Source organism: Panulirus ornatus, chromosome 44, assembly GCF_036320965.1.
Source record: "Panulirus ornatus isolate Po-2019 chromosome 44, ASM3632096v1, whole genome shotgun sequence".
NCBI lineage: Eukaryota > Metazoa > Arthropoda > Malacostraca > Decapoda > Palinuridae > Panulirus > Panulirus ornatus.
In genome coordinates, this window is record NC_092267.1 from 4,757,285 (window position 1) to 4,772,156 (window position 14,872).

General features: G+C 41.9%; 1 protein-coding gene across 1 annotated transcript in view; it reads left to right on the forward strand.

Moving 5' to 3' along the window:
• Positions 1 to 71: 71 nt before the first annotated feature.
• LOC139762685 (DNA polymerase theta-like) overlaps positions 72 to 14,872 on the forward strand; it is a 90,687-nt gene continuing 75,886 nt past the window's right edge. Inside the window, exons 1-3 of the mRNA XM_071687645.1 lie at positions 72 to 288; positions 1,685 to 1,776; positions 2,310 to 2,476. Coding sequence (XP_071543746.1) covers positions 1,755 to 1,776; positions 2,310 to 2,476 — 189 coding nt within the window. The 5' untranslated portion in view covers positions 72 to 288; positions 1,685 to 1,754. The remainder of the gene's footprint in view (positions 289 to 1,684; positions 1,777 to 2,309; positions 2,477 to 14,872) is intronic.

Here is a 14,872-nt window from a genome sequence, read left to right on the forward strand (position 1 = left end):
CGTGCAATTTAGTTCAAGGAAGGTTTTTCATATTAAAGCGATCATACATAAAGGGTTAACCCGCCTATATTCTAAATTGTAAACACATGTCAAGAATAAGGCCAACTGAACGGGGTTTAAAACCTTGCCCTGATTACGGCACTTAATAAGTTTAATTTTGTTAATAACTCACTTATTTGTATATTATGTTATATGAATATGAAGACTGGATATTTTTAATGGTAATAATTCACTCCAGGGAGTCGTGGCCCTCCGCTGTCTACCCCATCCTATTCTGAGGTCTGCCATGTACGGTATTCAGACTTATTTTTCTTTTAGGTAGAGAGCATTCAGGTCATTAAGGTACTTTGCTCAGAACGCCAAATGTTTTTATTAATATCATTTTTCAGTTGAGAGGGCAAGGACAGGTGTTGCCCCAACCAAGGCCATTCATTAACTTTATGTATATATATATATATATATATATATATATATATATATATATATATATATATATATATAGCTGTGTAGGTATGTATATTTGCGTGTGTGGACGTATGTATATACATGTGTATGGGGGTGGGTTGGGCCATTTCTTTCGTCTGTTTCCTTGCGCTACCTCGCAAACGCGGGAGACAGCGACAAAGCAAAAAAAAAAATATATATATATATATATATATATATATATATATATATATATAAAAATATATATATTAGAAAAGATTACAAGTGAATGCGTGATTTACTTTAGTAAATTCCTTTTTGTCCATAGGGAAACAAAACATGATAAGTTCCCAAGTGCATTTTCATGTAATGATCATATCATCAGGGGAGATACAAGAAGGAAATATATAGAGTATATTGCTGAGTTGGTTTCATTTAGGGGATCGTAATGAATACCTTTTAATTATCTATGATACTATGTCGATGCTGTATCCTTTATTAGATTCTTATTTCCAGTTTTCAGAGGTTTCCAGAAAGTTGGTAAGATAACTGTTGCTTGATGTGAGTTCATATTGATGTGCATAAAAAAATTATTCAATTCAAAAGGCATATCTGAAGTTGTTCCATTTTCCTCCTTCGATTTCCGTTGTAACCTCGTCAGAATTCACTAATGCATTGTTAACTGTTTAGTAGTCCCCTTTCAACAACCTCAGGTGGCTGCCCAGGTCCACGTATGTGACTAATGTCCACGTCAGTCTTAATATGATCACTTTTTCATAGCAAGACCATATCAAAATTGAAAATAAGGTAATTGTTTACACTGAAAAGTTAGATGAAGTTTTCATATATTCTCTCAGTACCAAGGTATGTTTCTTTTACTATTTTCAAAACTACATTTTCCCAAATCTCCTTAACCCTCTCTACTGACTACTTATTTTGTATTCCATTATGGATAAAATTCTCCAAATTAAGCTCCACAACTCATTCTTCAAAACTCTTCTTGTGGTGTACCCAAATTGTGTTTTTAATGAACATAGTTTGACTAACTGTAAAGAACCATTGATGTAATCAGCTACCCAAATTATTACTAAGTACACATATTTATTTTGCTCATTCTCGAAGGTACTCCACAAATTCTTATTGTAAATATTGACTATAGATATTTATCATACCTGTATGTTTGTTTATAAACATGTGTAACACATACAGACTATGCTTAAGTTGTTTTATCATATTTAGGAATACATATTATATGTTTCAGACTCACATCAAGGAATGTTTATCATGCGACGATAATGTGTGAAGCAAAAATCTATCTTTGAATCTGGTTAATGGAGCCTCAACAGGGAGGCGGTGAGTATGTGTAATTGTTTTTATTTGAATAATTTTTCAAAAGTTCAGTAAAGTGTTGATGAATATGCTCCTTATGTGTTTGTATTTGATTTCCAGTCATATGTCTATAAGTGTCATATGTCCATAAGTGTTAGTTATCATAATGTTCCAAATTGTTCCAGACATATGGATGCTATGGACAAGTAGTGATCATAGAAATTTTGGTCATCCTTATAACAATGAGCTTAATTGACTCCTAAGAGCTGGATGGCCCATATTTAACCATCCAGTAACAGCTGGATAACCCTTATTCTTATTTTTTCTTCTGCCTCACCAAACCTATCACTTATTTTTGCTATTCTTTCATGACCTTATCAAATTTCACACTAATTTTTTGTCACATTTTGTAACTATGTGTAATGAAGAATACCGATTCCATATGTTTTTTGTATATTGCAATGTTGTTATGAGTGTTCAGTTCACCACATTTTTGTGATAGCATCAGAAAGTGTCAGTTACATTGATTGTATTGGCAGTTTTTGCCTCGTTTTTAGGTTGCCAACCACGCCGAAAATTCCTGGGAAGGTTTGCTATTCCCATCCAGTCAGGTGATACAGTTAAAGGATTCTACTATTCTCCATTACCATCTTTATTAGGTGGGATCAGAAGACCAGGGAATGAAATGAAGACAGTTGTTAAGGAGCCTATTGTTGCTGAGAAGGTATACAAATACATTTTATGTTTTTCATATTTTAACATACTTGTCTTTTGGGCCTGGTCATGAGAAGAAAGATCATGAGAGGCAAGTGTTTTGGGAGCAGCTGAGTGATTGTGTCAGCAGCTTTGATGCATGAGACCGGGTTTTAGTGATGGGAGATTTAGATGCGATGATGAGTAATGTGGCAGTTGAGGGTATAATTGGGGTATTCAGTGTTGTAATTGGAAATGGTGAAGAGCTTGTGGTTTTGTGTGCTGAAAAAAGGTGGGCGATTGGGAATACCTGGTTTAAAAAGAGAGATATACATAAGTATACATATGTGAGTAGGAGAGATGGTCAGTTGATGGGTGTGTAAAAGAGAGATTCTTGGATGTTAATGTGCTGAGAGGGGCAGCTGGAGGGATGTCTGATCATTATCTTGTTGAGGCGAAGGTGAAGGTTTGTAGAGGTTTTCAAAAAGGAAGGGAGAATGTTGGAGAGAAGAGAGTGGTGAGAGTAAGTGAGTTTGAAAAGGAGGCTTGTGCGAGGAAGTGCCTGGGGAGATTTAGTGTAGAATGGAAAAAGGTGAGAGCAAATGAGGTGATGGAAGTGGGTGAGGAGTAGGGTGTATTTAGGAAAGCAGTCTTGGCTTGTGTAAAAGATGTATGTGGCATGAGAAAGGTGGGAGGTGCGCAGATTAGAAAGGGTAGTGAGTGGAAAAAGGTGAGAGCAAATGAGGTGAGGGAAGTGGGTGAGGAGTGGGGTGTATTTAGGAAAGCAGTGATGGCTTGTGTAAAAGATGTATGTGGCATGAGAAAGGCAGATTAGAAAGGGTAGTGAGTGGTAGGATGAAGACGTAAAGTTGTTAGTGAAAGAGAAAAGAGAGATGTTTGGACGATACTTGCAAGAAAGGAGTGCAGATGACTGAGAGATGTATAAAAGAAAGTGGCAGGAGGTCAAGAGAAAGGTGCAAGGGTTGAAAAAGAGGACAAATGAGAGTTAGGTTGAGAGTATCATTAAATCTTAGAGAGATTAAAATGATGTTTTGGAAGGAGGTAAATGACATGCATAAGACAAGAGAACAAATGGGGAACATCGGTGAAGGGGGCAAGAGGGGAAGTAATAACAGGTAATGATGAGGTGAGATATAGTGAGTATTTTGAAGGTTTGTTGAGTGTGTTTGATGATAGAGTGGCAGATATAGGGTGTTCTGGTCAGGGTGGTGTGCGAAGTGAGAGGGGTCAGGAAGAATGGTTTGGTAAAGAGAGAAGGGGTGGTGAAAGCTTTGCAGAAAATGAAAGCCAGCAAGGTGGCTGGTTTGGATGGTATTGCAGTGGACTTTATTAAAAAAGTGGTGACTGTGTTGTTGATTGGTTAGTAAGGATATTCATTGTATATGTGGACATGGTGAAGTGCCTGAGGATTGGCAGAATGCATGCATAATGCCATTGTACAAAGGCAAAGGGGATAAAGGTGAGTGTTCAAAATATAGGGGCATATGTTTGTTGAGTATTCCTAGGAAATTACATGGGAGGGTATTGATTGAGAGGGTGTAGGGATTTACAGAGCATCAGACTGGGGAAGAGCAGTGTGGTTTCAGAAGTGGTAGAGGATGTGTGGATTAGGTTTTTGCTTTGAAGAATGTGTGTGAGAAATACTTGGAAAAACAGAAGGTCTTAAGAAATAATGCTGTGGGAGTTCAGTTGCATCTATAGATGCAATGGAAAGTTTTTACCAAGGATGTAAGGCATGTGTACGAGCGGGAAGAGAGGAGAGTGATCGGTTCCCAGTGAATGTTCAGTCTGCGGTAGGGGTGTTTGATGTTCCCATGGTTGTTTAATTTGTTTATGGAGGGGTGGTTAGGGAGGTAAATGCAAGAGTTTTGGAGAGAGGGGTGGGTATGCAGTCTCTTGTGGATGAGAGGGCCTGGGAAGTGTCGGTTGTTGTTTGCCAATGATACAGCTCTAGTGGCTGATTCGGATGAGAAACTGCAGAGATTGGAGACTGAGTTTGGAAAAGTGTGTGATAGAAGAAAGCTGAGAGTAAATGTGAATAAGAGTAAGGTTATTAGGTTCAGTAGGGTTGAGGGACAAGTCAGTTGGAATGTAAGTTTGAATGGAGAAAAATTGGAGGAAGTGAAGTGTTTTAGATATCTGGGAGTGGACTTAGCAGTGGATGGAACCATGGAAGCAGAAGTGAGTAACAGGATGGGGGACGGGATGAAGATTCTGGGAGTGATGAAGAATGTGTGGAAGGAGAGAACGTTATCTTGAACAAAAATGGATATGTTTGAAGGAATAGTAGTTCCAACAATGTTGTATCGTTGTGAGGCATGAGCTCTAGATAAGGTTGTATGGAGGATGGTTGATGTGTTGGAAATTGAATGTTTGAGGACAATATGTGGTATGAGGTGGTTTGATCAAGTAAATAATGAAAGGGTAAGAGAGATGTGTGGAAATAAAGAGTGAGGTTGAGAGAGCAGAAGAAAGTGTGTTGAAACGGTTTGGGCATATGGAGAGAATGAGTGAGGAAAAAGACTGACAAAGAGGATTATGTGTCAGAGGTGAAGGGAACAAGGAGAAGCAGGATGCCAAACTGGAGGTGGAAGGATAGAGTGAAAAAGATTTTGAACGATCGGGGCCTGAACATATAGGAGGGTAAGAGGTGTGCAAGGGTTATGGAATTGAAATGATGTGGTATATCAGGGCAGACATGCTGTTTGGATTGAATTGGGGCATGTGTAGCATCATGGGTAAACTATGGAAAGTTTTATAGGGCCTGCATGTGGAAAGGGAGCTGTGGTTTCGGTGCATTACACATGACAGCTAGAGATTGAGTGTGAATGACTGTGGCCTTTTTTGATCTGTTTTCTTGGTGCTGCCTTGCTGGAGCTGGGGGTAGTGATGCTATTTTACTGTGTGGCAGGGTAGCGACAGGAATGGATGAAGGCAGGGGTGTGTGATGTCTCCATGGTTGTTTAATTTGTTTATGGATGGGGTTGTTAGGGAGGTAAATGCAAGAGTTTTGGAAAGAGGGGCAAGTATGAAGTCTGTTGGGGATGAGAGAGCTTGGGAAGTGAGTCAGTTGTTGTTCGCTGATGATACAGCGCTGGTGGCTGATTCATGTGAGAAACTGCAGAAGCTGGTGACTGAGTTTGGTAAAGTGTGTGGAAGAAGAAAGTTAAGAGTAAATGTGAATAAGAGCAAGGTTATTAGGTACAGTAGGGTTGAGGGTCAAGTCAATTGGGAGGTGAGTTTGAATGGAGAAAAACTGGAGGAAGTGAAGTGTTTTAGATATCTGGGAGTGGATCTGTCAGCGGATGGAACCATGGAAGCGGAAGTGGATCATAGGGTGGGGGAGGGGGCGAAAATTTTGGGAGCCTTGAAAAATGTGTGGAAGTCGAGAACATTATCTCGGAAAGCAAAAATGGGTATGTTTGAAGGAATAGTGGTTCCAACAATGTTGTATGGTTGCGAGGCGTGGGCTATGGATAGAGTTGTGCGCAGGAGGATGGATGTGCTGGAAATGAGATGTTTGAGGACAATGTGTGGTGTGAGGTGGTTTGATCGAGTAAGTAACGTAAGGGTAAGAGAGATGTGTGGAAATAAAAAGAGCGTGGTTGAGAGAGCAGAAGAGGGTGTTTTGAAATGGTTTGGGCACATGGAGAGAATGAGTGAGGAAAGATTGACCAAGAGGATATATGTGTCGGAGGTGGAGGGAACGAGGAGAAGAGGGAGACCAAATTGGAGGTGGAAAGATGGAGTGAAAAAGATTTTGTGTGATCGGGGCCTGAACATGCAGGAGGGTGAAAGGAGGGCAAGGAATAGAGTGAATTGGAGCGATGTGGTATACAGGGGTTGACGTGCTGTCAGTGGATTGAATCAAGGCATGTGAAGCGTCTGGGGTAAACCATGGAAAGCTGTGTAGGTATGTATATTTGCGTGTGTGGACGTGTGTATGTACATGTGTATGGGGGGGGTTGGGCCATTTCTTTCGTCTGTTTCCTCGCGCTACCTCGCAAACGCGGGAGACAGCGACAAAGTATAAAAAAAAAAAAAAAAAAAAAAGTATATATATTTATGTTTGTATGTGTCTGTATATGTATGTATATGTTGATATGTATATGTCTGTATATGTGCATGTATGGGCATTTATATATATATATATATATATATATATATATATATATATATATATATATATATATATATATATATATATATATATATATATATGTATTTTTTTTTTTTTTTTTTTTTTTATACTTTGTCGCTGTCTCCCGCGTTTGCGAGGTAGCGCAAGGAAACAGACGAAAGAAATGGCCCCCCCCCATACACATGTACATACACACGTCCACACACGCAAATATACATACCGACACAGCTTTCCATGGTTTACCCCAGACGCTTCACATGCCTTGATTCAATCCACTGACAGCACGTCAACCCCTGTATACCACATCGCTCCAATTCACTCTATTCCTTGCCCTCCTTTCACCCTCCTGCATGTTCAGGCCCTGATCACACAAAATCTTTTTCACTCCATCTTTCCACCTCCAATTTGGTCTCCCTCTTCTCCTCGTTCCCTCCACCTCCGACACATATATCCTCTTGGTCAATCTTTCCTCACTCATTCTCTCCATGTGCCCAAACCATTTCAAAACACCCTCTTCTGCTCTCTCAACCACGCTCTTTTTATTTCCACACATCTTTCTTACCCTTACGTTACTTACTCGATCAAACCACCTCACACCACACATTGTCCTCAAACATCTCATTTCCAGCACATCCATCCTCCTGCGCACAACTCTATCCATAGCCCACGCCTCGCAACCATACAGCATTGTTGGAACCACTATTCCTTCAAACATACCCATTTTTGCTTTCCGAGATAATGTTCTCGACTTCCACACATTTTTCAAGGCTCCCAAAATTTTCGCCCCCTCCCCCACCCTATGATCCACTTCCGCTTCCATGGTTCCATCCGCTGACAGATCCACTCCCAGATATCTAAAACACTTCACTTCCTCCAGTTTTTCTCCATTCAAACTCACCTCCCAAATATATATATATATATATATTTTTTTTTTTCATACTATTTGCCATTTCCCGCGTTAGCGAGGTAGCGTCAAGAACAGAGAACTGGGCCTTAGAGGGAATATCCTCACCTGACCCCCTTCTCTGTTGCTTCTTTTGGAAAATTAAAAAAAAACAAGAAAGGGGAGGATTTCCAGCCACCCGCTCCCTCCCCTTTTAGTCGCCTTCTGTTTTCTTGGTGCTGCCTTGCTGGAGCTGGGGGTAGTGATGCTATTTTACTGTGTGGCAGGGTAGCGACAGGAATGGATGAAGGCAGGCAAATGTGAATATGAACATGTGTATATATATTTATGTGTTTGTATGTGTCTGTATATGTATGTATATGTTGATATGTATATGTCTGTATATGTGCATGTATGGGCATTTATGTACATATATATATATATATGTATATATATATATATATATATATATATATATATATATATATATATATATATATATATATATATGTATATATAGGAGAAGGCATATGATAGAGTTGATAGAGATGCTCTGTGGAAGGTATTAAGAATATATGGTGTGGGAGGCAAGTTGTTAGAAGCAGTGAAAAGTTTTTATCGAGGATGTAAGGCATCTGTACGTGTAGGAAGAGAGGAAAGTGAATGTAGGCTTGCGGCAGGGGTGTGTGATGTCTCCATGGTTGTTTAATTTGTTTATGGATGGGGTTGTTAGGGAGGTAAATGCAAGAGTCCTGGAAAGAGGGGCAAGTATGAAGTCTGTTGGGGATGAGAGAGCTTGGGAAGTGAGTCAGTTGTTGTTCGCTGATGATACAGCGCTGGTGGCTGATTCATGTGAGAAACTGCAGAAGCTGGTGACTGAGTTTGGTAAAGTGTGTGAAAGAAGAAAGTTAAGAGTAAATGTGAATAAGAGCAAGGTTATTAGGTACAGTAGGGTTGAGGGTCAAGTCAATTGGGAGGTGAGTTTGAATGGAGAAAAACTGGAGGAAGTGAAGTGTTTTAGATATCTGGGAGTGGATCTGTCAGCGGATGGAACCATGGAAGCAGAAGTGGATCATAGGGTGGGGGAGGGGGCGAAAATTTTGGGAGCCTTGAAAAATGTGTGGAAGTCGAGAACATTATCTCGGAAAGCAAAAATGGGTATGTTTGAAGGAATAGTGGTTCCAATAATGTTGTATGGTTGCGAGGCGTGGGCTATGGATAGAGTTGTGCGCAGGAGGATGGATGTGCTGGAATGAGATGTTTGAGGACAATGTGTGGTGTGAGGTGGTTTGATCGAGTAAGTAACGTAAGGGTAAGAGAGATTTTTTTTTTTTTTTTTTTTTTTTTATACTTTGTCGCTGTCTCCCGCATTTGCGAGGTAGCGCAAGGAAACAGACAAAAGAAATGGCCCAACCCCCCCCCCCCCCATACACATGTACATACACACGTCCACACACGCAAACATACATACCTACACAGCTTTCCATGGTTTACCCCAGACGCTTCACATGCCCTGATTCAATCCACTGACAGCACGTCAACCCCTGTATACCACATCGCTCCAATTCACTCTATTTCTTGCCCTCCTTTCACCCTCCTGCATGTTCAGGCCCCGATCACACAAAATCTTTTTCACTCCATCTTTCCACCTCCAATTTGGTCTCCCTCTTCTCCTCGTTCCCTCCACCTCCGACACATATATCCTCTTGGTCAATCTTTCCTCACTCATTCTCTCCATGTGCCCAAACCATTTCAAAACACCCTCTTCTGCTCTCTGAACCACGCTCTTTTTATTTCCACACATCTCTCTTACCCTTACGTTACTTACTCGATCAAACCACCTCACACCACACATTTTCCTCAAACATCTCATTTCCAGCACGTCCATCCTCCTGCGCACAACTCTATCCATAGCCCACGCCTCGCAACCATACAACATTGTTGGAACCACTATTCCTTCAAACATACCCATTTTTGCTTTCCGAGATAATGTTCTCGACTTCCACACATTTTTCAAGGCTACCAAAATTTTCGCCCCCTCCCCCACCCTATGATCCACTTCCGCTTCCATGGTTCCATCCGCTGACAGATCCACTCCCAGATATCTAAAACACTTCACTTCCTCCAGTTTTTCTCCATTCAAACTCACCTCCCAATTGACTTGACCCTCAACCCTACTGTACCTAATAACCTTGCTCTTATTCACATTTACAAAAATTATTCACAAAAATCGTCCAAATGCCTCTCTCTTCTCTTTCACTAATAATCTTACTTCTTCATCCCACCACTCACTACCCTTTCTAATCAACCCACCTCCCACTCTTCTCATGCCACAAGCATCTTTTGTGCAATCCATATATATATATCCCTGGGGATAGGGGAGAAAGAATACTTCCCACGTATTCCCTGAGTGTCGTAGAAGGCGACTAAAAGGGGAGGGAGCGGGTGGCTGGAAATCCTCCCCTTTCTTGTTTTTTTTTAATTTTCCAAAAGAAGCAACAGAGAAGGGGGTCAGGTGAGGATATTCCCTCTAAGGCCCAGTTCTCTGTTCTTAACGCTACCTCGCTAACGCGGGAAATGGCAAATAGTATGAAAAAAAAAAAAAAATATATATATATATATATATATATATATATATATATATATATATATATACATTTTTTTTTTTTTTTTTTTTATACTTTGTCGCTGTCTCCCGCGTTTGCGAGGTAGCGCAGGGAAACAGACGAAAGAAATGGCCCAACCCCCCCCCCCCATACACATGTACATACACACGTTCTCACACGCAAATATACATACCTACACAGCTTTCCATGGTTTACCCCAGACGCTTCACATGCCTTGATTCAATCCACTGACAGCACGTCAACCCCTGTATACCACATCGCTCCAATTCACTCTATTCCTTGCCCTCCTTTCACCCTCCTGCATGTTCAGGCCCCGATCACACAAAATCTTTTTCACTCCATCTTTCCACCTCCAATTTGGTCTCCCTCTTCTCCTCGTTCCCTCCACCTCCGACACATATATCCTCTTGGTCAATCTTTCCTCACTCATTCTCTCCATGTGCCCAAACCATTTCAAAACACCCTCTTCTGCTCTCTCAACCACGCTCTTGATGTGATGTGATGTCTCCATGGTTGTTTAATTTGTTTATGGATGGGGTTGTTAGGGAGGTAAATGCAAGAGTCCTGGAAAGAGGGGCAAGTATGAAGTCTGTTGGGGATGAGAGAGCTTGGGAAGTGAGTCAGTTGTTGTTCGCTGATGATACAGCGCTGGTGGCTGATTCATGTGAGAAACTGCAGAAGCTGGTGACTGAGTTTGGTAACGTGTGTGAAAGAAGAAAGTTAAGAGTAAATGTGAATAAGAGCAAGGTTATTAGGTACAGTAGGGTTGAGGGTCAAGTCAATTGGGAGGTAAGTTTGAATGGAGAAAAACTGGAGGAAGTAAAGTGTTTTAGATATCTGGGAGTGGATCTGGCAGCGGATGGAACCATGGAAGCGGAAGTGGATCATAGGGTGGGGGAGGGGGTGAAAATCCTGGGAGCCTTGAAGAATGTGTGGAAGTCGAGAACATTACCTCTGAAAGCAAAAATGGGTATGTTTGAAGGAATAGTGGTTCCAACAATGTTGTATGGTTGCGAGGCGTGGGCTATGGATAGAGTTGTGCGCAGGAGGATGGATGTGCTGGAAATGAGATGTTTGAGGACAATGTGTGGTGTGAGGTGGTTTGATCGAGTAAGTAACGTAAGGGTAAGAGAGATGTGTGGAAATAAAAAGAGCTTGGTTGAGAGAGCAGAAGAGGGTGTTTTGAAATGGTTTGGGCACATGGAGAGGATGAGTGAGGAAAGATTGACCAAGAGGATATATGTGTCGGAGGTGGAGGGAACGAGGAGAAGTGGGAGACCAAATTGGAGGTGGAAAGATGGAGTGAAAAAGATTTTGTGTGATTAGGGCCTGAACATGCAGGAGGGTGAAAGGAGGGCAAGGAATAGAGTGAATTGGATCGATGTGGTATACCGGGGTTGACGTGCTGTCAGTGGATTGAATCAGGGCATGTGAAGCGTCTGGGGTAAACCATGGAAGGCTGTGTAGGTATGTATATTTGCGTGTGTGGACGTGTGTATGTACATGTGTATGGGGGGGGGGGTTGGGCCATTTCTTTCGTCTGTTTCCTTGCGCTGCCTCGCAAACGCGGGAGACAGCGACAAAGCAAAAAAGAAAAAAAAAATTGATTGAGAGGGTGAAGGCATGTACAGAGCATCAGATTGGGGAAGAGCAGTGTGGTTTCAGAAGTGGTAGAGGATGTGTGGATCAGGTGTTTGCTTTGAAGAATGTATGTGAGAAATACTTAGAAAAGCAAATGGATTTGTGTATGTAGCATTTATGGATCTGGAGAAGGCATATGATAGAGTTGATAGAGATGCTCTGTGGAAGGTACTAAGAATATATGGTGTGGGAGGCAAGTTGTTAGAAGCAGTGAAAAGTTTTTATCGAGGATGTAAGGCATCTGTACGTGTAGGAAGAGAGGAAAGTGATTGGTTCTCAGTGAATGTAGGTTTGCGGCAGGGGTGTGTGATGTCTCCATGGTTGTTTAATTTGTTTATGGATGGGGTTGTTAGGGAGGTGAATGCAAGAGTTTTGGAAAGAGGGGCAAGTATGAAGTCTGTTGTGGATGAGAGAGCTTGGGAAGTGAGTCAGTTGTTCTTTGCTGATGATACAGCGCTGGTGGCTGATTCATGTGAGAAACTGCAGAAGCTGGTGACTGAGTTTGGTAAAGTGTGTGAAAGAAGAAAGTTAAGCGTAAATGTGAATAAGAGCAAGGTTATTAGGTACAGTGGGGTTGAGGGTCAAGTCAATTGGGAGGTTAGTTTGAATGGAGAAAAACTGGAGGAAGTGAAGTGTTTTAGATATCTGGGAGTGGATCTGGCAGCGGATGGAACCATGGAAGCGGAAGTGAATCATAGGAAGGGGGAGGGGGCGAAAATCCTGGGAGCCTTGAAGAATGTGTGGAAGTCGAGAACATTATCTTGGAAAGCAAAAATGGGTATGTTTGAAGGAATAGTGGTTCCAACAATGTTGTATGGTTGAGAGGCATGGGCTATGGATAGAGTTGTGCGGAGGAGGGTGGATGTGCTGGAAATGAGATGTTTGAGGACAATGTGTGGTGTGAGGTGGTTTGATCGAGTAAGTAACGTAAGGGTAAGAGAGATGTGTGGAAATAAAAAGAACGTGGTTGAGAGAGCAGAAGAGGGTGTTTTGAAATGGTTTGGGCACATGGAGAGAATGAGTGAGGAAAGATTGACCAAGAGGATATATGTGTCGGAGGTGGAGGGAACGAGGAGAAGTGGGAGACCAAATTGGAGGTACAAAGATGGAGTGAAAAAGATTTTGAGTGATCGGGGCCTGAACATGCAGGAGGGTGAAAGGAGGGCAAGGAATAGAGTGAATTGGATCGATTTGAAAAGTTTTTATCGAGGATGTAAGGCATGTGTACGTGTAGGAAGAGAGGAAAGTGATTGGTTCTCAGTGAATGTAGGTTTGCGGCAGTTGTATGGTTGCGAGGCTTGGGCTATGGATATATATATATATATATATTTTTTTTTTTATTTTTTTTATTATACTTTGTCGCTGTCTCCCGCGTTTGCAAGGTAGCGCAAGGAAACAGACGAAAGAAATGGCCCAACCCCCCCCCCCATACACATGTATATACATACGTCCACACACGCAAATATACATACCTACACAGCTTTCCATGGTTTACCCCAGACGTTTCACATGCCTTGCTTCAATCCACTGACAGCACGTCAACCCCGGTATACCACATCGCTCCAATTCACTCTATTCCTTGCCCTCCTTTCACCCTCCTGCATGTTCAGGCCCCGATCACACAAAATCTTTTTCACTCCATCTTTCCACCTCCAATTTGGTCTCCCTCTTCTCCTTGTTCCCTCCACCTCCGACACATATATCCTCTTGGTCAATCTTTCCTCACTCATCCTCTCCATGTGCCCAAACCACTTCAAAACACCCTCTTCTGCTCTCTCAACCACGCTCTTTTTATTTCCACACATCTCTCTTACCCTTACGTTACTCAGTCGATCAAACCACCTCACACCACACATTGTCCTCAAACATCTCATTTCCAGCACATCCATCCTCCTGCGCACAACTCTATCCATAGCCCACGCCTCGCAAGCATATAACATTGTTGGAACCACTATTCCTTCAAACATACCCATTTTTGCTTTCCGAGATAATGTTCTCGACTTCCACACATTTTTCAAGGCCCCCAGGATTTTCGCCCCCTCCCCCACCCTATGATCCACTTCCGCTTCCATGGTTCCATCCGCTGCCAGATCCACTCCCAGATATCTAAAACACTTCACTTCCTCCAGTTTTTCTCCACTCAAACTCACCTCCCAATTGACTTGACCCTCAACCCTACTGTACCTAATAACCTTGCTCTTATTCACATTTACTCTTAACTTTCTTCTTCCACACACTTTTCCAAACTCAGTCACCAGCTTCTGCAGTTTCTCACATGAATCAGCCACCAGCGCTGTATCATCAGCGAACAACAACTGACTCACTTCCCAAGCTCTCTCATCCCCAACAGACTTCATACTTGCCCCTCTTTCCAGGACTCTTGCATTTACCTCCCTAACAACCCCATCCATAAACAAATTAAACAACCATGGAGACATCACACACCCCTGCCGCAAACCTACATTCACTGAGAACCAATCACTTTCCTCTCTTCCTACACGTACACATGCCTTACATCCTCGATAAAAACTTTTCACTGCTTCTAACAACTTTCCTCCCACACCATATATTCTTAATACCTTCCACAGAGCATCTCTATCAACTCTATCATATGCCTTCTCCAGATCCATAAATGCTACATACAATCCCATTTCCTTTTCTAAGTATTTCTCACATACACTCTTCAAAGCAAACACCTGATCCACACATCCTCTACCACTTCTGAAACCACACTGCTCTTCTCCAATCTGATGCTCTGTACATGCCTTCACCCTCTCAATCAATACCCTCCCATATAATTTACCAGGAATACTCAACAAACTTATACCTCTGTAATTTGAGCACTCACTCTTATCCCCTTTGCCTTTGTACAATGGCACTATGCACGCATTCCGCCAATCCTCAGGCACCTCACCATGAGTCATACATACATTAAATAACCTTACCAACCAGTCAACAATACAGTCACCCCCTTTTTTAATAAATTCCACTGCAATACCATCCAAACCTGCTGCCTTGCCGGCTTTCATCTTCCGCAAAGCTTTCACTACCTCTTCTCTGTTTACCAAATCATTTTCCCTAACCCTCTCACTTTGCACACCACCTCGACCAAAA